Source organism: Leucoraja erinacea, chromosome 7, assembly GCF_028641065.1.
Source record: "Leucoraja erinacea ecotype New England chromosome 7, Leri_hhj_1, whole genome shotgun sequence".
NCBI classification, from domain to species: Eukaryota; Metazoa; Chordata; class Chondrichthyes; order Rajiformes; family Rajidae; genus Leucoraja; species Leucoraja erinaceus.
In genome coordinates, this window is record NC_073383.1 from 37,103,061 (window position 1) to 37,124,505 (window position 21,445).

At 42.9% G+C, this 21,445-nt stretch overlaps 2 protein-coding genes across 13 annotated transcripts in view; one reads left to right on the forward strand and one right to left on the reverse strand.

The window, feature by feature from the left end:
* Positions 1–21,445, reverse strand: part of ikzf2 (IKAROS family zinc finger 2) — a 215,828-nt gene that overhangs the window by 131,261 nt on the left and 63,122 nt on the right. For 2 of the 11 annotated variants that reach the window (XM_055638290.1, XM_055638300.1), the window contains exons 1-3: positions 17,969–18,106; positions 5,902–5,966; positions 4,053–4,121 (exon numbers count right to left, since the gene is read on the reverse strand). The exons of 1 other annotated variant lie outside the window; for it this stretch is intronic. Coding sequence is in view for 4 of the 10 variants with exons in the window: in XM_055638286.1 (XP_055494261.1) it covers positions 17,969–18,193 (225 nt within the window). In the remaining 6 variants the exon portion in view is untranslated. Of the gene's footprint in view, positions 1–4,052; positions 4,122–5,901; positions 5,967–17,968; positions 18,488–21,445 lie in introns of those variants that run through there. 8 more of the 11 variants (XM_055638291.1, XM_055638302.1, XM_055638294.1 and 5 more) reach the window with 6 other exon arrangements.
* The window catches only part of LOC129698888 (sperm-associated antigen 16 protein), a 705,663-nt gene that overhangs the window by 48,492 nt on the left and 635,726 nt on the right, over positions 1–21,445 (forward strand). The window contains exon 1 of one of the 2 annotated variants that reach the window (XM_055638282.1): positions 17,089–17,440. The exons of the other annotated variant lie outside the window; for it this stretch is intronic. The gene's annotated coding sequence lies outside the window, so the exon portion shown is untranslated. Of the gene's footprint in view, positions 1–17,088; positions 17,441–21,445 lie in introns of those variants that run through there. 2 annotated transcript variants of the gene reach the window in all.

The window sequence follows — 21,445 nt, forward strand, 5'->3', positions numbered from 1 at the left end:
TGAGAGAACAAAACGGTATATATATATATATATATATATATATATATATATATATATATATATATATATATATATATATATATATTATATATATACATATATACACATATATATACATATATATATATATATATACATATAATATATATATTATACATATAATATATATATTATACATATAATATATATATTATATATATATATAATGTGTGTGTGTGTGTGTGTGTTTGTGCGCATAATACACACACACACACACTTTCCCTCCTGGGATTAATAAAGTTCTATCGTATAATATTGTGTGTGTAGGAAGGAACTGCAGATGCTGGTTTAAACTGAAGATTGACACAAAAAGTGGAGTAAATCAACAGGTCAGACAGAATCTCTGGACAAAAGGAAAATGTTACGTTTTGGGTTGAGCCTGAAAAAGGTTCCTGCACACCTTTGGAATGTAGAAGGAAACAAGAGCACCTGGAGAAAACCCATGCGATCAAAGGGAAAATGAGCAAACTCCATACAGACAACACCAATATTCATGATCAATTCTGGGTCTCTGGCATCTTTAGGCAACAACTTTATGCCCCATAGTCTTGAACTGAATTAAAACATACAGTAGCTGCAAAGAGGGACATAGTGTCACTTAGAGATTTAAGACTGAAAATGGAGAGTTTCTTTTTTTTTTAGTAACCAAAGTTATCAACGTATAATGTTTTTGTGTGTTGGAAAACAAAATATAGTGGCACAGCTGGTGGACTTGCTGCCTCACACGCCAGAGATCTGTGTTCGATCATGTCCTTGGGCACTGTCTGTGTTGAATTTGCACGTTCTCCCTGCAAGCATGTGGGTTTCCTCACGCATTCAAAGACGCATTGGCTTTGTAGGTTAACTTATCTCTGTAAAATTGCCCCTAATGTGTAGGGAGTGGGTGAGGAAAGTGGGATAACAGAACTTGTGTGAATGGGTAGACAAAAATTGTGGAGAAACTCAGCGGGTGAGGCAGCATCTATTAAGCGAAGGAAATAGGCGACGTTTCGGGTCGAGACCCTTCTTCAGACTGATGTGAGGGTGGAAGGGGGGCAGAAGAAAGGTGGAGGCAGTGGGCTGAGGGAGAGCTGGGAAGCGGAGGAGGAAGCAGGGATTACCTGAAATTGGAGAAGTCAATGTTCATACTGCTGGGGTGTAAACTGCCCAAGCAAAATATGAGGTGCTGCTCCTCCAATTTACGGTGGGCCTCACTCTGGCCATGGAGGAGGCCCAGGACAGAAAGGTCGGATTTGGAATGGGAAGTTGAAGTGCTGAGCCACTGGGAGATCAGGTTGGTTATTGCGAACCGAGCGGAGGTGTTGGGCAAAGTGATCGCCAAACCTGCGATCACCGAGGTTGATCATACGCTGAATAATCCGACTGGTAACCACGCACTTCGTCCGAGCACAATATCGCACGTGTCATGCAAGCCATCTTAAATGACCACCTAAACTGTCATTTGGCAACCTAAAAAGCTGCCTAGGTTGCCCGGCTGGAAACTGAGAAAAAAAAGTTGTGAGAGCCCTGAAGTGGACTGGTGATAGACAATTTGCCTTGTTTTTACTATCTGTAGGAGGCATTCATGCTTAGGCTAGTTACTGTTGGCATATTATATTATTTTGTCTGGATATTTCTAACAGTATTATTTTTAATGCTTGGGGGTGGGCATTTAATACGTAGATGGCCGTTACATATATCAAAGTTGGAGAGGGAGTAGCCAGATCAGACCAGCCACGGGAGTTGGAGAAAACACCGTTCTTACCAGATAGTAAGAATGGAAAGCTACAATTTGGAGAAGAATAGAGGTATGTTCATCTATTTGTCTGTACAACTACTTCAATAAAGAACCAATTAAGCTGGAAATAACGACTGGAAGATATGTTATTTTGTCTGCGTAAGATCACTCCCACATTCTCGTGTAGTAATGGTAACGGAAAGTTGGACATTGAAAAAGTTAGAAATTGCAATTACATTAAAGTAAGAACTTGTCTCTATGAGTGAAACTGGAGCGCGTGAAAACCTGGAACAAAGGATCTGCCTGACGCCGTCAACTGGACAAGGTCACTACCGGCGCTGATCAGACTAACGGAGATTGGAAACCTCGAAAGCTAACGCGCAGGGAGCGCAAATACCTACAGCTGAACGTACAGCATTAAGCTTTATTGGAACAGCTACTATAAGAGAAGCTGTATTGGAACGGCTGTAAAAATAAGGTGTATTGGAAAACGGCTGCTACAATGGAGAATTGAAAAGTGACTTTGAGAATCACAGTGATATCTGTTGTTTTGAATTCCCGGTCAGTTGTTTTGAATTCCAGCCTGCAAGCATATGGCTTTATGTCAACACGTCTTAAAGGGATTTTGAGCCAGTATGTCTAAAGCTCAGCCACAAGAGGGTGATATGGAACAGGATTCTGGAAAAGAAAGAAGAATCATTAAACCTACTGACAAAGGCTGGGAATTGTGCATGGAAAAGTGTCTGAAGTCAAGAAACACGATATGCAAACAAACTAACAAGTTAACCGAGAAGCTGAAGGAGATCATGAAATCAGATGAAAATGTGAATGAAGTGCAATCTAGCCTGGTTCAATTAACCGAGCACTGCAATGAAGTCAGGGAATACCACGAGTCATTGCTGGAAATACCAATGCCTGAAAAGGAGCTTAATGGTTTTATACAAGACGTATATAGGTGGTTTTCTGAAGTTGGAGAGCCATGGTACATCACTCACCACGTGATGTATCAATCAGAAGAAATTGGACCTGAAGACAGTGTTTCAAATGTCTCAAAACCAAAATCAAGCCACAAATCTAGCTCCTCATCGTGTGCATTTTCAAGGGTCTCTGCTAGTATTAAAGCTCAGGCAGATAGGGCTGTTCTCTTGGAATGGTCTGCTGCCATGAGTAAAAAGCACAAGCTTGAGACACAAGAGGAGCAATTGAAAAGACAAAAGGAGCAATTGATAAGAGAGACTGAGTTACAAGAGGGACAATTGAAAAGAGAGATGGAGCAGTTGAAATTAAAGACGGAGCTGGCAGAAACCGATGCAAGGATCAATATATTTAAGGCCAAAGCATCAAGAAGCAGCTCTAGAGTATCTCACAGGATGAGCTCTCATGTGAGAAAAGGAACTGCTCAAATGGAAACATCAGCTAAATTAAATCTACATGCAGATTAATATTTGTCTGATCATGTACAACAGGTTGTTAGACCAAGACAAACAGCTCTCAGAGCACCTGTTAGAGCTCATATGAGCAGGGGTATGCAGAGGCATGTTAGTATTACCCCCCCTTGCGCGGAATGATGGAAACCAATGTGATATCTGGAACCTAATGGAGAGGCAGAATGAGATTACTACTCTTCTGCTTCAACAAAATCTCTCTTCTACTTTACCGCCAAGAGACATTCCTGTTTATGATGGTGATCCTTTGCAGTATGAAGTTTTCATTACTGCATTTGAGTAAGGAGTGGAAAGAAAAACTTATGATAAGAGTGATTGCTTGCATTGTCTAGAGCAATGCACAAGAGGGTATCCAAAAAACGTAGTCCACAGTTGCCGACATTTACCTCCAGCCCAGAGCTATAAAAATCAAAAGATTTGCTTCAAGGATATTTTGGTAATGAACATAAGATTTCCACTGCATACATGGTCAAGGCCTTTGCTTGGTCAGTGATCAAGCAAGAGGATGTGAAGGCATTGCATACATTCTCGCTGTTTCTTAGAAGTTATGGAACATCTCACCAATATGGAGGAAATGAATGTTGCTTCCAATATGAAGACTATCCTTCTAAAACTGCCTTACAAGCTCAGAGACAAGTGAAGGGATAGGGCATGTCAAATACAGGAAAAGCATGGACGTTGAGATAAATTTTCTGACCTGGTAGACTATAGAGAGGCAAGTAAAGATACTGTCAGATCCACTTTTTGGAAACATTCAGGATGCTAGACCACTTGCAACTGTCAAAAGCTATACTTTTCCTAAAACAAAAGATCAGAACCAAAGGGAAGCAGTTTTGCAATAACTGTAATACCTGAAGAAACAGCAGTGCAAGTAAATCCGACGACAGGTGGAACGAGAAGACTCAAGGTTCTTGTTTGTTCTGTAATAAAAGTGGTCACATATTACGGCAGTATCCACAGATTAGGAAGAAGGGACACAGAAAAAATAGACCTCTTAAGGGAGAAGGGAGTCTGCTTTGGATGTTTGAAGAAAGGACATATAAGCAGAGACTGCAAGTCATATGACTTGTGACGTGTGCAACCAAGATCATCCTGAAATACTTCATGTTGAACAAAAAAAAACAGAGAGAAGCCAGAGCAAACAGAACAAATTGAAAAGCCAACTGTGAGTAATGTTGTTTCCTCCTCTCAGATGTGTGGGCATATTGGGGCCCGTGATGAAACTTGTATCTTCTCCATCATACCAGTACAGGTAAAGAGCCATTGAGGCGGTTCAGGCATATAAATATCTGGGAGTGCACCTTGATAACAAACTGGACTGGTCAGTCAACACCGATGCCCTCTACAAAAAAGGACAGAGCAGACTCTTTTTCCTCAGAAGGCTCAGATCCGTCAATGTGCGCAATGACATGCTGTACCTGTTCTATTATACTGTGGTTGCAAGTGTCATCTTCTACGCTGTTGTCTGCTGGGGTAACAACATCAGTGCTAAAAACAGCAAGAAGTTGGACAAGCTGGTAAAATGAGCTAGCTCAGTGCTGGGGGGGGGGGCAAAGTGGACTCTGTGGTGGATGTGCTTGAGAGACGTATGAGGAGCAAGGTGCTGGTCATCCTCGACAACTCCGGCAACCCTCCATGAAATTCTGGAGGGTCAAAAGAGCACACGGAACAACAACCGGCTCCTCTCCCTGCGCTGTAGAACGGAGCGGTTCAGGAGATCCTTCACCCCTGCATCCATTAGATTTTATAATACTGACCGCTAGGCTGTATGGGGATGCTTTGCATTTTTAATAGTTAATTATTTGGTCTTTTTAAGTATTTATTGCTTTCAGGTATTGTCCATATTGTATTTTATGTATTTTTTGTCTGCTTTCGTTCTGAATGTGTGGGTTTGTTGGTTGTTGGCTTTTGGACATCTGAATTTCCCTGAGGGGATCAATAAAGTATTTATTATTATTATCATTATTATTACAAGGGGGACACACTAGAATATAGAATAGAATAGAATAAAGTATTTATTATTATTATCATTATTATTACAAGGGGGACACACTATTGCAAACATACGCATTTTTGGATCATGGAAGTTCAACTACCTTTTGCACAGAAAGCTTGATGAGAAGGCTGAACATCACAGGACAAAAGACTAAAATTCTCTTGCGTACCATGAATCAAGAGAAGCCTGTGATCAGTCAACATATCTCAGGTTTGGAAATATCTAGTCTGGACAAAGACGATTTTATACAACTATCTGATGTGTTCACACATAAGACCTTGCCTGTTTCTCTGTTAAATATTCCCAGACAGGAAGATCTGATTCAATGACCTTACTTGAAGGATATCAAGATTCCTAAAATAGACTCTGGTATCGACCTACTCATCAGGACAAATGCTTTGAAGGTATTGGAACCTTGGGAGCTGGTCAACAGCTGAGGGAATTGACCATCGTCGTGAAGACCCTACTGAGATGAGTCATCTATGGTCCCCTGACAAGTGACAAGGACAGCAGGGGTGAAGATGGGTGCCCTGCCACTGCTGTCATTGTAAACCTAGAGGAGCTACTGGTCAAACAATACAATCACGACTTCAGTGAAAGAACCAGCAAGGAAGCAGAAGAAATGTCCAGAGAAGAGGTAAAGTTCTTAGATATTATGAATCACTTAGTAAAGATGATAGATGGACACTATTGTCTAGACTTACCTTTCAAACTAGAAAGCATCAGTTTGCCGAATAACCGTTGCATTGCAGAACAGCGCATCCAGAGCCTGAAACACAGGTTTGGCAAGAATAAGAAATTTCATGATAATATACATCTTTCCTCACAGAAATGATTGATAATGGTTATGCTGAAATGGTACCAGTGGACCAGCTGAATCGAAGTGACGGAGAACTCTGGTACATCCTACACCATGGGGTGTATCACTCAAGAAAAGGGACCTTGAGGGTGGTCTTTGACTGTGGGGCAATCTTCAAAGGAACATCACTTAACTGCCCGTGTTCACTTAACTGCCAACTGCTGCAGGGTCAACTCACTCATTGGAGTTCTCATCAGATTCAGCCAAGAACCAGTTGCTTTGATGACTGATATCAAAGCAATGTTTCATCAGGTCAAGTTATCAGAAAAGCATATTGACTATTTGTGATTCCTGTGGTATCCTGAGGGTGATGAACAGCAAGATCTTGTTGAATACCTGATGAAGGAACATCTTTTTGGAGCTGTGTCATCACCCAGTTGTGCAAACTTTGCATTCTGCAAGACTGCTGAAGCCAACGAAGCTCATTTCCCAGCAGAGGTGACAAACACAGTAAAGAACAACTTCAATGTAGATGATTGTTTAAAGTCTATGCCAGGGGTCGGCAACCTTGTTCTGCATATGGGCAGGGACGCATGTCTGTGAGTGGATGGCGGGCCACGTCTAACACGTGTACACATGATCCTGCCCCCATCCCGCCCCGGATGGTAGGCATCAAATCACGTGTTCACAGAAGGTAGACAAAAATGCTGGAGAAACTCAGCAGGTGAGGCAGCCTCATGCAATCTTTGCATGTCTCACCCGCTGAGTTTCTCCAGCATTTCTGTCTACCTTCGATTTTTCCAGCATCTGCAGTTCTTTCTTAACGTGCTCACAGATGATGTGCGGCCGTGCTGGCGGCTTTGCGCAGGATGTGGTACAGCCAGAGCTCGGCTGCTCTAGGCCACGCTCGGGAAGGCGCTCGGCCGAGCTCGGGAGGCACTCGGCAGGCTGGATGATTACAGGAAAAAAAATCCGCCTGCGGGCTGGATGATTTTGGGTTACGGGCCGCATTCAGCCCGGGGGCCGTAGGTTGCCGACCCCTGATCTATGCCTTCAGAACAGGAAGCAGTTCGAGTGGCAAGATACCTAACTTCCCTCTGCCAAATGGGAGGATTCATGCTGTCAAAGTGGATCAGCAACAGCTGTGCTGTATTAGCATCCATTCCACATGAAACAGAGCCAAGGAGACCAGGGAGTTGGACTTGGACAAAGACAATCTGCCTATGGAAAGGGCACTGGGATTGTACTGATGTATTGAAGCAGGTGTGTTCAAGTTCAGAATTGCGGCACAGGAACGACCAGAGTCTGTAGTTGGCTCTATATATGACCCTTTAGAATTTCTAGCACCATTTACTCGGCCAGCCAAGCTAATTATGCAGGAGCTCTGTAAGGAAAACCTCGGATGGGATGATAACATATCCTAAACCTTCTCTCAGCAATGGACATGATGGTTAGCAGAGTTCAACCAGATGTCGGAATTTAAAGTGGACTGGTGCATGAAGCCTGCAAACGTTGGTCGTCAGATATGCACAGCTGCACCACTTTTTAGGCACAAACGAAAGTGGTTACGGTACTGTTTCATATCTAAGTTGGGAAGATGATAACAAAGAGGTGCTTGTTGCATTCATAATGGGAAAAACCAGAGTGGCACCATTGAAACAAATGACGATTTACAGAATGGAGCTTACAGCTGCAGTCCTAGCTGTCAGAGTGGACATAATGCTGTGAAAGGAATTAAAACTACCACTGGATCAATCCATCTTCTGGACTGATAGCACAACCTTGCTTAAGTACATCAACAACAAACCAAACGCTTCCAAACATTTGTGGCAAACAGGATCTCTTTTGTTTGGCATGCTACTAATGTATCACAATGGAGATATGTTGGCACAAAGAAAAATCCTGCAGCTTAAGCCTCTAGAGGACTAAAAGAAGACCGCTTCTTAAGTAGTGAGAGATGGGTCAAGGGACCAGAGTTTCTCTGTAAGCTAGACAGAGAGTGGCCAAACCTTAACTTGGAATCTGCAATTTCTGCTAATGATCCAGAAATCAAGCAATATATCACAGTGAATGTTATTGTCAAGGAACCATTGAACACAACAAACTCCCTAATCACCTATTTCTCATCATGGAAGAATCTGAAGACTGTGGTAGCTTGGCTTCTTAAAGTAAGGACAATACTCTTACAGTTGACTCGATAAAGAAACGAGATTCAGACTGCTATGAGTAGCTTTGAAGATGATCATGGCAAACTAAAGGAAAGGGTTGATAAAGAGATGCAAGCCTTTGAAGCAACATTCGGCATACAGTATGACTTCAGACTAAAAGCAACATCTTGGTAAGACCGATAACAAAGATATGACTGCTCCAAAAAGCCAAAGATTGAAGAATCACCAATGAAAATTAAATGCCAGTACGTATTGCATACTTTTGTTTTTGATAATATGTAAAGCTATAAAAGTTTACTGGTAATTGTTTTGTTATATACGTAGAACAACTAGGGGCCGTTGTGTAGGAGCCATTCATCCTTAGGCTAGTTAATGTTGGCATATTATATAATTTTGTCTAGATTTTTCTAGCAATATTATTTTGAACACTGGTGGGCATTTGATACGTAGAAGAGCGTTACATCTATCATAGTTGTAGAGGGAGTGACCAGATCAGACCAGCCATGGGAGTTGAAGAGAATACAGTTCTTGCCAGATAGTAAGAATGGAGAGCTACAATTTGTATAAGAGTCAAGTCAAGTCAGATTTATTCATCACGTCCACAATAAAGTGCAGCGAAATGAACTTGCCAGCAGCGGTACAATTAAAAAAAAAGAACACACAATGCACAATAAAAATTTAATACACACATCCACCACAGCATTCATCACTGTGCTGGAAGGCACAATGTTTAGTCAGTCCTCCTCCATTTCCCCCCGTGGTCGGGACCACAACCCTCCGCAGTCGCTGCTGCGGGAGGCCAGATGTGCAGACAAGGTAAGTCCTGAATCAGTGCTTCCCTATCGGAAACCGCAGCTTCAAGATAGTGTAGGCCGCAGGCCGGCGGTCGAAGATCTAAAGTCCCCGCCGCGCCGCAGTTAGAAGCACCGCAGACCGCAGGGCCGGTGGTCATAGCTCTGCTCCAGGGATCCCCGGCGAGGAATCACGCTCTAGATGGTAAGTCCCTGCCGTGCCCGCGGTTAGAAGTAGGCCGCGGGCTGGAGCTCTTCTCTTCCAGGGTTCCCAACGAGGGATCCCAGGCTCCAGACGATGCGCCAGCTGGAAGCACCGCAGTCCGCGGCCTCTAGATGATGTAGGCTGCGGGCCGGCGGTCGGAGCTCTTCTCCTCCGGGGTCCCCAATGAGGGGTCCCAGGCTCCGGCTTCAGGCTGCCGTGGTGCAGCGAACGGAGCGCTCCCTTCTGGCGACCCCGAGCGAAGGCTCGCCTGCTCCGCGATGAAAAAGTCTATGCTGCGCCCACGGCTGAAGCCCCGGGCACTTCTCCGGGAAAGGCCGCACCGATCCTTTGTGTTAGGCCGCCAGGGTGGCGACATGGAAAAAGTCGCCTCTTCGTGGAGGAGGCGGCCAAAGTTGGTTTCCCCCCTTACCCCCCCCCCCCCCCCCCCCCCCCCCCCCCCCACACACACAAGACACACAGAAAAACATTAAAAACACACATTGGGACATACTAAAAAAACAAAGAAAGTAGAAAAAACAAACTCACTGCTGGCAGGGCAGCCGGCTCGCAGCGCCCCCACTGATGCAAGAATAAAGCGAATCTGGTATGTTCATTTTGTCTGTACAACTACTTCAATAAAGAACCAATTAACCTGGAAATAATGACGGGAAGATCTGTTCTTTTGTCTGTGTAAGATCACTCCCACATTCCCGTGTAGTAATGGCAACGGAAAGTTGGACATTGAAATAGTTAGAAATTGCCAAGATTATACAATAATGAGTATATTCCACTCATTTACCGTAATATGGTTTTTCATTTATATATGACATTATGGGAATTAAAATTAGACTTTAGTTTGAAATAAAATAAGTTGTCAGTCATGTCATCTTCAAAACTTTGTATCATTCATCTCAGTCATTGCGTAGGTGCAACTGTGACAAGCTAGTGATTGACTCGTATATAGAATTTAAGTGATAAAATAAATGATGCAGGGTCAAGGGTCAACTATGTCTCGAACAATACTACACTTCCTTAATTGCTAAATGGAGTAAGGATAGAAGATTAATACTTCTTAGCTTTTCATAATTGCATTATCCATTTGAAACACTCACTCAATGAAGGGAGGAACAGCAGAACAGAACTAAGCACTTATGATTTTTCATATACTTGCAATGATGACCAACTTAATTGAAATGGAACAACATAAATCTGAAAAGAAGGGTGTTTGAGTAAAGTACATTTATTCACTAGCTCAACATTATTCCTGTGTGATCTTACTCCCTTTTTGACTATTATAGTCTTAACTTGTTGATTCCTTATCTGCATTTTACAAGAAAGAGATGAATGATATAGGTCAGATGTCAAGTCTGACAACCTGTTTTGTGGCACTTGCTCCTTGAATAAAGAATACCTCTCTCAATTAGATTGCTTGTTGAAGGGGGAACAAAATTAGGACCCAAACTATGTACTTACTGGACATTTTCATAAAGTACTGGAGACTGTTGTTAATTTCTGAACAATAAGAACAACAAGAGAAGGATGTATTAAAAACTGAAACTGTGATCATAACTGATTGTGAAGCACTGTCAGTTTTGAACCAGACTCACTTCCTGTTTCATGTAGCATTTCTAATCTGGGACAAGTGGCCTTGTCCTGAATCCTTTGGCTTTTTTTTATTGCTGAAGCATTAGGTATAAGCTGTTTACATATTTTTGTATTAAAGTGTAGTTTTATACATGAAAATGCTTGAAAAATAAAAGGTACATTAGCTTTGTAGTGCATTTGCTACTGGAATCGGATAACTGGAACCTCTTCCTTGGTTTGTTTAATGGTGGCAACATATGCTGGGGTTTTCAGTGTGAAACTCTGGATGTACATTTTCATTTTAATCTACCTTTGTAAGAAGACTGAAACTGTAAACTTTTATGTTAGTTTCACTGTAAAGGTTTTACTGTAAAAGTTTCAGCATTGACAATAATAGTATGTTTTAAATCTTTTGAAATGTCAATTCTGATGTTAAGTCAAGTCAAGTCAAGTCAAGTCAAGTTTATTTGTCACATACACATACGAGATGTGCAGTTAAGCATTGGCAGCAGCTATTCGTAGCCCAAGTTTAATTCTGAAGGCTTTCCCTCTGAATGTCTTGTGACTAGGAGGGTAGGGATCACACAAGTCCATAACAGACTCTCCAAACTTGAACCAGTTATAATATACAAATGGATGCAGTTTGCAAATGAAATACTCTTTTTTTTTTCTTGAACTGTATATTGTATTTTCTCAATTTAGAAAATAGTTTATGTAAATGTTTTTGAAATACATTAATTGATTTTTAAGACTTTGTTGAAAACCCCTGTTACTGTGACCTAAATAACATGGCTTGTTTTAAAAAAACAAAAAAAGTTGCAGAATCTTTGTTAATATTTTTTACGGCAGACTACTGTAAGGATTGTACTGTCTGAGTGCGCAAATACTGAAATAAATTTAGGGAACCTCAGGAATGAATTATGTGTGGCGTTTCACTCTCAATCTCTTTACTTGTTTGGAAAGATTAATTTTAATTAGTTTTTTGCAGAAATGAAATGAACATTTTTTGCATTTGTTACACCTAAAGGTAATTATCACACAAGGATAAAGATGATAAGGTTTTTGTTTTGCAATTTATTTTTAAGTAATTTGTTTTCAATTAAATTGAAATGCAAGAAAGTGATGTGTATCAGAAGTTCCCTATTAGAGTTCTTAAGAATAAGCATAAATTGCAAATTTTAAGACTAATCTGGAAACATATTAAAGTAAGAATAATAAAGGCTCCAAAACCAATGAAATTGGAAGGAATTTAAAAGCATATTAGCAAAACTAGTTTGAGGACTAAATTAACTCTGTTCCAATGTTATTTTTAATAGCAGTTTATAAACTGGATATTTTGGAATATTTCATTATATTTATTTTAGTAATAGTAAGTTTGCAAAACAAAGTATATAATATATTGTGGCGGCACCCAGTGGTGGGGCCACTAACTACATGAACCCTCAGCAGTCACGTGACTGGGTCATGGCAGGGAGGAGCTGTCACGGGGTATAGGGCTGTGTACTGGGATATATAACGAACCCTGGGACAACCCTCTCTCTCTTTTCTCTCTTACTTCGAACTGACCAGCTCTCTTCTCTCTCGGGGTGAGTGTCCTTCCACCTCAGCAGGGGATCAGCTCGAGCCCACGAGGCAACAGCCTCACAGCAGCAGCAACAACTTTATGTTATAGGACCGTGCATGTATAAAGAACCTTTTAAGCCTGAATAAAGTAACCCATTTGTTCACCACGTTTGGTGCCTCTACATTGGTGACCCTAACGTTCCAAAATGGAGATTTGGGATTTCTCGACGCACGCAGCGACCATCTACCGTGGTGACCTGATTGTCTGCAGCCGATAGTCCAGCTCTATGGTAATGATCACCATGGTTGCAGCCGTCAACTCTGCGCTGCACCCGGACGCCGCCTTGGGCCCCTCCGACACAGTCGGCCGCTTGCCTCCCACTAGTAACGTGTCTTTGGGCCCCGCCGACGCGGTCGGACCGCTTGACTCCCCACCTATACCTGGCCTAACGCCGCAGTCGCCTGCCTGCATTCCGGGCCCACCACAGCAGACAGCGGCGCAGCAGCCTCGGCCCTCGCTTTTCCTTCCGCATGACCCGCTCGGAGCCACCCACCGAGGCTGAGAGGCTGCGGCTGCGGCTGCCGTTGCTCCCCCACCAGCAGCTGCACCCCTTGGCATACCTCGGGATGGCCCACAGCCGGAGCGTCAACTGTGCCCGTGGACCCCTACTTCCCGACCCACAGCCGGGGTGCCCCCGACCCCACAGCAAGAACAGCCCTTGACCATGCTTGTGCACCTTCCCGTAGATGGTGAGCGCGCTCCATCCCTTTTCGACGTCTGCCCTCACGGTCTGCCTGTATGTTTCGGAGTCAGGCTGCCGTGTTTTCTTGGCCTGCTAGTTTTCCTGCCTATGGTTCTGGGGGGGGGGGGGGGGTGGTCCTGTGGCGGCACCCAGTGGTGGGGCCATTAGCTTCACGAACCCTCAGCAGTCTGGGGTAGGGTCACGTGATTGGGCAATGGCAGGGAGGAGTTGTCAGGGGGTATAAGGGTGTGTCCTGGGATATATAACAAACCCTGGGAAAACCCTCTTTCTCTTCTCTCTCTTACTTCGTGCTGAGCAGCTCTCTTCTCTCTATGGGTTAGTGTCCTTCCACCTCAGCAGGGGCTCAACTCGAGCCCACGAGGCTAAAGCCTCGCAGCAGTAAGAACAACTTTATGTTAGAAGACCAACGTGTATGTATAACGAACCTTTTAAGCCTGAATAAAGTAACCATTTGTTCACCACGTTTGGAGCCTCTACACTATTATTGAAACACAAAGTACTGGAGGAACTCAGTGAGTTAGGCAGTATCTGTGGAGGAAATGGACAAGTGACGTTTCGGGTCAGAATCATTTTATTGACAAAAAAAGGTGCAGAATCTTAATTTTCTTTCAGGCAAAATTACTGTAAGGTTTGTACCGTCTGAAAGCACAAATACTGAACTACATTTAGGGTGCATTAAAATGTATTAACTGTATCCATGCATCTCAGATGAGTGTAAAGTATAAATGTACTTGCATTTGTTAATTGTCTTCCATTCTAGAGATTGATTCCATGCCAGTAACAAATTACTGAAATCACTCGCATATCCAACTTATTTATTTTATGTTGTTGCAGTGCCTTGGAATTTAACATTATGTACAAGTGAAGAGGCATATGGGCATCAGTACATCAACCATCTTGAGCATTGTCGTTTCAGTGCATGAGCATTTGTTGGCACTGGGCCTGTACTCGCTGGTGTTTAGAAGAATGAGGGAAACCTCATTGAAACATACAGAATAGTGAAAGGCTTGAATAGAGTGGATGTGGAGAGGAAGTGTCCACTAGTGGGAGAGTCTAGGACTAGAGTGAACGGGTCTAGTTTTCAGAATGGCAGGCAGTGGCGAGTGGAGTGCCGCAAGGCTCGGTGTTGGGGCCGCAACTGTTTACCATATATTAATGGTTTGGAAGAGGGAATTAGGAGCAACACTAGCAAGTTTGCAAAATCACAAGTACCACATCAGTAAATGGCTGGTAGAAGTTTCAGTGATGTAAAATAATGCACAAAAGCTCATGAATCTGTTTATTTCTAAAATGTATCATCGTGTTGAAAAAAACATCATCATGTTTCTGGTATCTCCTGCAACCTGACCCATAGTTTCACTGATAAAAAGATTCTGCCAAAGAGATTTTTCTTAATTTGCTCTCCAACATGATATCTGTCAGTCAGACTCAATTAACATTTACCAAAAATCTCTCAATCCAGTTCCGTCACTGAAAAGTTTCTCTAAAATCAAAGTTATAGTATTTATCACCTGTAATTACCCACTGATTTGCCATTGTATTCAATTTAGTGAGACACAATCATCTTTCTGCAAACTATGCTGTAATTTTTACTAACCACTTCACCAGAAGATCATAAATGGCACTCCTATAAATAAGACTTTGTCATTTTAATAACAATACAACATAGCTGGTGTTTTCAATTTATATTTATAGCATCAGAGAGGATAATTAGATTCACACCCAGGATGAAGTGACAAAAATCAAATTTATTTTCATCATCACTAAAACTCAAGGAAACAAATGCTTGAATCTCAGGCCAACAGCTTGCAACAATTTACAATCAATACTTGAATCAATGGTTTCAACCATTGTTCTAATACTAATATAAACCTAAATTTCCACAAATAAAAATACTGTGAAGCTGTTTTGACAACAAAATATATTTGGTGCATGACCGGTTACAGAAAACATTTATAAAATGACTGTTTGACGTGAATGCTTAAAAGTAGTATATGACTACTTTTCAAAATTTTATAAATGGTGAAATAATTAATGCCAAAGTCCATTTCCTATGAAAGTTATTGAATAAATTAACACCAAACATTATTAACATGTTGCCTCGCACTACAGATGAAATTCTCTCATATCGTTTTGGACTGAATTTTCAGAAGATGAACAAGTAACTTTCCCAAATCCAAATAGCAAAAACTATAATGCCTTCCAGCATCTTCCCTGCATTTAACAAGCCAAAGCGTTTTAAAGTTCCATTGCTCTCCCTTCTTCAATACTGGAATTATTAGTTTTCTTCTTGTCAATTAATATGATAAGAACCAACAACTTAGTATTCAGCTGAACTAATCCCTTGCATAACTCTTCCATTTCCTTTAGGAATCATTATTCAATAATGTCAGATCTAGCAACCTAATCAATTTCCAATGGTTCATTCCAAGCTGAAATCATTTCTCAATTTATCTCCAAACAGTAATTTTTAGGAGCATTAATATTGCAGTTACAATTTTTCTATTATGAAACTGATGCAAAATATGTATTTATCGTTTTAACCATACAGTCTTAGAATCGTATAGTATGGAAGCAAGTTTTCAGTCCAACTCATCCATGCTGACCAGGTTTTATAGCCGATCTAGCCTCATTTGCCTGCATTTGGCCCAAACCCCTTTCCTATCCATATATCCAGGGAAATGTCTTTTAAATGCCAATTATTGTACCCACCTCTATTACTTCCTCAGGCAGCTCATTCCATATACATACCACATTCGACATGAAGAAATCTTTCCTTTCTCACCTTAAACTTATTGCCTCTAATTTGTGACTATTCTATCCTAGGACAAAGACTGAAAACATTTACTTTATCTATGCCTCGTGTGATTTTGTATACCTCGATAATATCACCCTTCAGCCTCCAACGCTCCAGGAAAATAAGTCCAAGACTATTCAGCATCTCCTTATAACTCAAACCCTCAAATCCTGGTTACTTCATGGTGAACCTTTTCTGCACCTTTTTTAGTTAAATAACATCCTTCCTATAGCAACAACCTTGGTTTAGTTTATTTAGTTTAATAACATCCTTCAGGGCAACCACAACTATTTATAACACTCCCAAATGTGGTACACCAATGGCTTTGCAGCTGTAGCATGACATCAAAACTCTTGCATTCAATACCCTTACCAATGAAGACAAGCATGCCAAATCCTTCTTCATCACTCAGGCTACCTTTGGTGCAACTTTCAGGGAACTGTGTACCTGTGCCACTGGGTCTCGCTGCTCTACAACACTCTCCAAGGCCCTACCATTTACTGTACAAGTCCTGCCCTGATTTGACTTCCATTTGCCATTCCTTGGCCCATCTTCTCTCGTTGATCCAGATCTTTTTGTAAACTTACTTTTTGTTATTACTTCTCATTGTCCATTCTCCCACCAATTTTGCTGTAATCTGCAAATTTACTAGGTACATTAACTACACTGTCATACAAATCATTAAGGCAGATGACAAACAAAATGGATCCAGCACAGAACCCTATGGGGCGCCATTCATCATAGACCTTCAATTAGAAAAACAACTTGCTACTACCACTCACTAATTCCTGCCACATGTCCAATTTTGAATCCAACTGGCTAGCTCATCCTGGATTTCATGTGAACTAACTTTCCTACTATACCGGACCTTGTCAAATGCCTTGTTACAGTCCATATAGACAACATTCACCACCCTGCCCTTGTTAATCCTCTTCATGACCTCCACAAATATCCATATCCAGATCCGCAATCCAGAGCTGCCTTGCTAAATTTTACGTAGCACCTCTGTAGCTTTTTTTTAGTATCCAACAGAATGAAAAAGCTTTACTTTTATTTAAGTCGCAAACTTTACCATTTTGCAGTTCCTGTTTTCTTCACAATTAAATGTGATCTAACTTTAATTGTATCTAGTTTTCATTCATTCATGTCATTTCAAATATTTGAGGCTTTTTTTTGTTTTAAATCTTTTTATTTATTTGAAAGACATTATTTTCCCTCTCATGCAGATTTGGATAGCCTTTTTTTTTTAAATTCTCTATTAGTTACCACCATCTCACAATGCAAATCTACATTACATTTCCAAAACCTTTTTTTAAGTGGAAAAATGTGTGTCCACTCAAATCGGGTAATAAAATTAAATTACCTATAACTCATTTATCTAAGTAATTGAAACAGATGACGTAGTGATCGCTTATGACGAGTTTGTAAGGGGTTGCTAGAATATAGGATGTCCCAACCAGAAACAGTGAAGGGGGCAAAAACAGCACTCGCCATACTACAAGGTGGATAAAGATCTGAAAAAATGTTGAATGGGAAACATGACTAACACGGTTTGCAACGAGAGCTGCACAGGTATAATAATGGCCGAAAGGCTTTTCTTTACTGTGAAATGCTATGGCTTTTACGTGGAGATCTAGTGTCATCTCTATTCTCTATGTTATGTTACTGATAAATTCATTACTTTCCCAGCGTACTGCGCGAGAACCGATTCTCACCAGTACCAACTACCAGCTTTGTCGTGTCACTTAGTTTTGGAACAGGTAACACACCCCGATTTCTAACCAAATGTCATCAACTCGTAACATGCATAGGTTCATCAATGTTGTATGATAATTTGTTTTGTTTTTAACACACAACTAGGCGATTGATTATCAAGCGTCATGGCAGCTCCTAAATTCTTAGTCGCTACGTAGGACCGAAATCTTGCAACAAATACAATTTTTTGTCAGGTTGAAAACCCTGACGCTGAGCCTCTTTAATACAGGCCATTGCCTGGGTCGCTTCTGTTTATGACAAGAAGGAAACGATTTTATTCCTGCGGGAATGCTGGCGTGGTGGACTGACATGGCCTTCCCTCTGCTTTGGGGGTGAAGGGTTTACCTGCAGGGTATGCTTCTTTCCCCCAGATGAGCTGATGGCGCATTCCTGTTCGCCACATCGTACTACGATGGCGGCTGCCCCTCGAACCCTTTGAGTCGCCAGCTGCATCGCAATGCCCAGGCCGCACCTCCCCGGCTTGAGGCCGCTGCAGGGTCGGCTCACTCCAGGATTCCCGAAGCCGTCCCGTTTCCTGGATACGAGCGGCTGTAACCCGCAAGCCAACATGCGGGTTCTGTATCGCACCGCTCCATTGAATTCCCCTAGGAACTACAACGTCTTAGTGTGAGGTTACACTTGTCACAGATAATCACTTCAACTGTAATTTCATGCTTTTTATTCTGGAACTGCTTAGTGTGGTTCGACTTAAACTTCGGCTTCTTATTTAGGCAGTGAGCGAACTTTAACGTAAAACTTTAACGTATAACGACGAGTTAATTATTGCAATATTGTGTTTGCAGCAAGGCAAGGTTTTCGCGTCCAGTCGCGTACAGGTGCAAAAGGTGAACACAGAGCGAAAGCTATTGCTTCAACTAGAACGAGGCTGATAGTTTATTTGTCGGAGGTGTGTGGATTCTATTGGTCGTATCTGGAATTCCGACTAATGTATTTTGTTTGAAGAATAAAAACGAATTATATACACGCTGTTGATTAAGAAAGAACTGCAGATGCTAGACCAATCGAAGGTAGGCAAAGATTGCTGGAGAAACTCAGCGGGTGAGGCAGCATCTATGGAGAGAAGGAATAGGCGACATTTCGGTCGATCCGAAACGTCGCCAATGCCTTCTTTCCATAGATGCTGCCTCACCCGGTGAGTTTCTCTAGCATTTGTTGTATACACGCTGTTTTTGAATATTTAAAATAAGAGAATGATGATACACAAATCACAAATAATTAAGGATAAACATTAAGGACTAGATAAAACGATAAAGGATAAAGAAGTCTGTTCTAGCTAAGAGATCGTTCAGAAGTCCAATATACAGTTTAGGGTCATAGCTTCGGGGAATATCTGGGGATTTTGAGGGGGATGCTTGTGAGATAAATCATGCAACAGACTGCTGCATTTATTGGCAGCCTTCTCAACATCTTGCCCCATCCCCTCTGCTTCACAATGCAGTCATCCGAAAATTCAAACATGTCTCTAGTTCAAAAGTAGTTTCCCCAACACTACTTATATATGTTACTAGACCAGGTGGGACCAGTTGGGTCCCTGTCACATGGGAGGGCTAGTTCCCGAACGCAATATTCCACCACTCACCCATAGCCCCAAACTGCACAGGCATGGCTGATGGGTTCCCGTTGTGATGACAGAGATCCCCGTTGTGACGTGAGTCACGGCAACCCTCCTCAACTGTGCCTCGCCATCCCTCTTCCTACCCCATCCTCCTCCATTCCCAGTCATCCCCAGCACCCCCTCCCCCCTCTTCACCCTGCCTCTTCTTTCCCCTCTCCTCTCCCTCCCTCTCCTTTCCCCTACCCTGTCAATCCCTCCCTCCATAACCCCTCTCTCCTCCCTAGCCCCTAGACGTCATTGTGAGGTGGAAGCTGCTGTGTTTTTTAAAACAGATTTTGTTTTAATGTAAATGAGTTCCCATTGTGATGTAATTGTGGTGTGGAATTGCCGGTGGGCAGTTTTGTTGAAAACTGATATTTTTAAAATGTAAATGAGATCCCATTGTGATGTCATTTTGGGGTGGAACACTGCTGATGGGCAGTTTATGTAAATGAGATCCCAGTGTGGCGTCATATCCCATAGTGACGACATATGCTGCTGCCAGTGCAGATGGAAGAGATTTTTTCAAAGTGGGGTTTCAAAAATGTTAATCACTTGTAAAGTAAACCATTAATCTGGACAAAACTTTGATACACCACAGCACAGGACAATGGTGAGTAAGGTGGGCCAACAATTATAGTGCTATCGTGTACCGTTTTGGTGTAATTTCAGGATCAAACATCTTCACAGACACACACGCACAGACAGACATAAATAGCAAACAAGATGAGAGTTTTAATAATATACTAGACCAAGTGCAGACCCGTTCAGATCAGATTCAGATTCAGATTCAACTTTAATTGTCATTGTCAGTGTACAGTACAGAGACAACGAAATGCATTGGGGGTCTGTTCCCCCAACGTGTGGTTGCGAGGGAGGGAAGGGTGGCTGGGGGAGGCGGCATGCAGCGTCACACACACTAACTACCCCCCCCCCCCCTGCACTCACGCTAATTACCCCCCTTGATATTATATGAATATTATTAATTTGCTCCTTTTACCCCATAACCACCCTATCTATTGACGCATAGCCCCCAACTTGCAGTCACATCTAGAGAGGGGGGGGAGGGATGGGGGTAGAGAGTGAGGGCAGAGAGAGAAGGGGCAGAGACACAGAGAGAGGGGCAAGCGGGAGAGGGGGGTGGCGAGGAGGAGAAGAGGGAGGGTGGGTGAGAGGGGAAGGGTGGGGGTGGAGGGGAGGAGAGGGAGAGGTGAGGGGGGAGAGGTGAGGGGGGGGAGAGGTGGGGAGCAGGGATGGTGGAGGGAAGGGGATAGGGGTGTGTGGAGGGGAGGGGGGGTTTTAGAGGAGGGATGGTGGCGGAGGGGAGGAGTGGGAGAACGAGGGGAGAAGGAGAGAGGGGGAACAGGAGAAGGGGTGGGAGAGGGGGGAGGGGGGGGGGGGGGGAGAGAGGAGGAGAGGAGGGGAGGGGGAGAGAGAGAGGAGGGGGGAGAGAGAAGGGGGGGGAGAGAGTGAGGGGGGGTGTGAGAGAGAGGGGAGAGAGCGTGAGGGGGAGAGAGGAGAGGGGGGGAGGAGAGAGGAGGGGGGGGGGGGGGGGGGGGGGGGAGGGGACAGGAGAGGGGGGGGGGGGGGAGAAGAGGAGAGGGGGGGGAGAGAGAGTGCCTTTTTATTTCAACCCAAATCCCCCAAACAACCATTTGCAGGCAGTGCTTTTTTACTTTAACCATATTTTCATTTTCAAACCACATTAAGGGTACTTACTCACAGTTGTGTGGACATGTGTTCAGTGTTATTCACAGCTCAGAGAAACGTGACCCTCTGCCTTCCTCCAGCTTGCAGACTAATTGAGGCACACCACTTCCTGGTTTTATAGTCCATCCCCCCTGCCGCCAGCGGGGGCAGCAGAGAGAATGGGGAATTTTGTAAAATCATTAATATCTCTGTTATTTTTCATTGACTGGAAAAATCCTCAGCACACATGCGGCGGAGGGGGGCTCTAAGCGAGGTAGCCAAAAATGACGGCCATAGGTGGCGGCGTTCTCTCGGAAATCGCAGCACAGATCGCAAAAACCGGTCAAGAACAGACTTTTAGTAATATAGAAGATACTAGACCAAGTGGGATCCATTGGGCCCCGTTCCCCCAACGCAATATTCCACCACTCACCCATTCCCGATGTGACGCCAGATATCCCCATTGTGACGCGAGTCATGGCAACTGTGCCACTTCCTACCCCTATCCTCCTCCATCC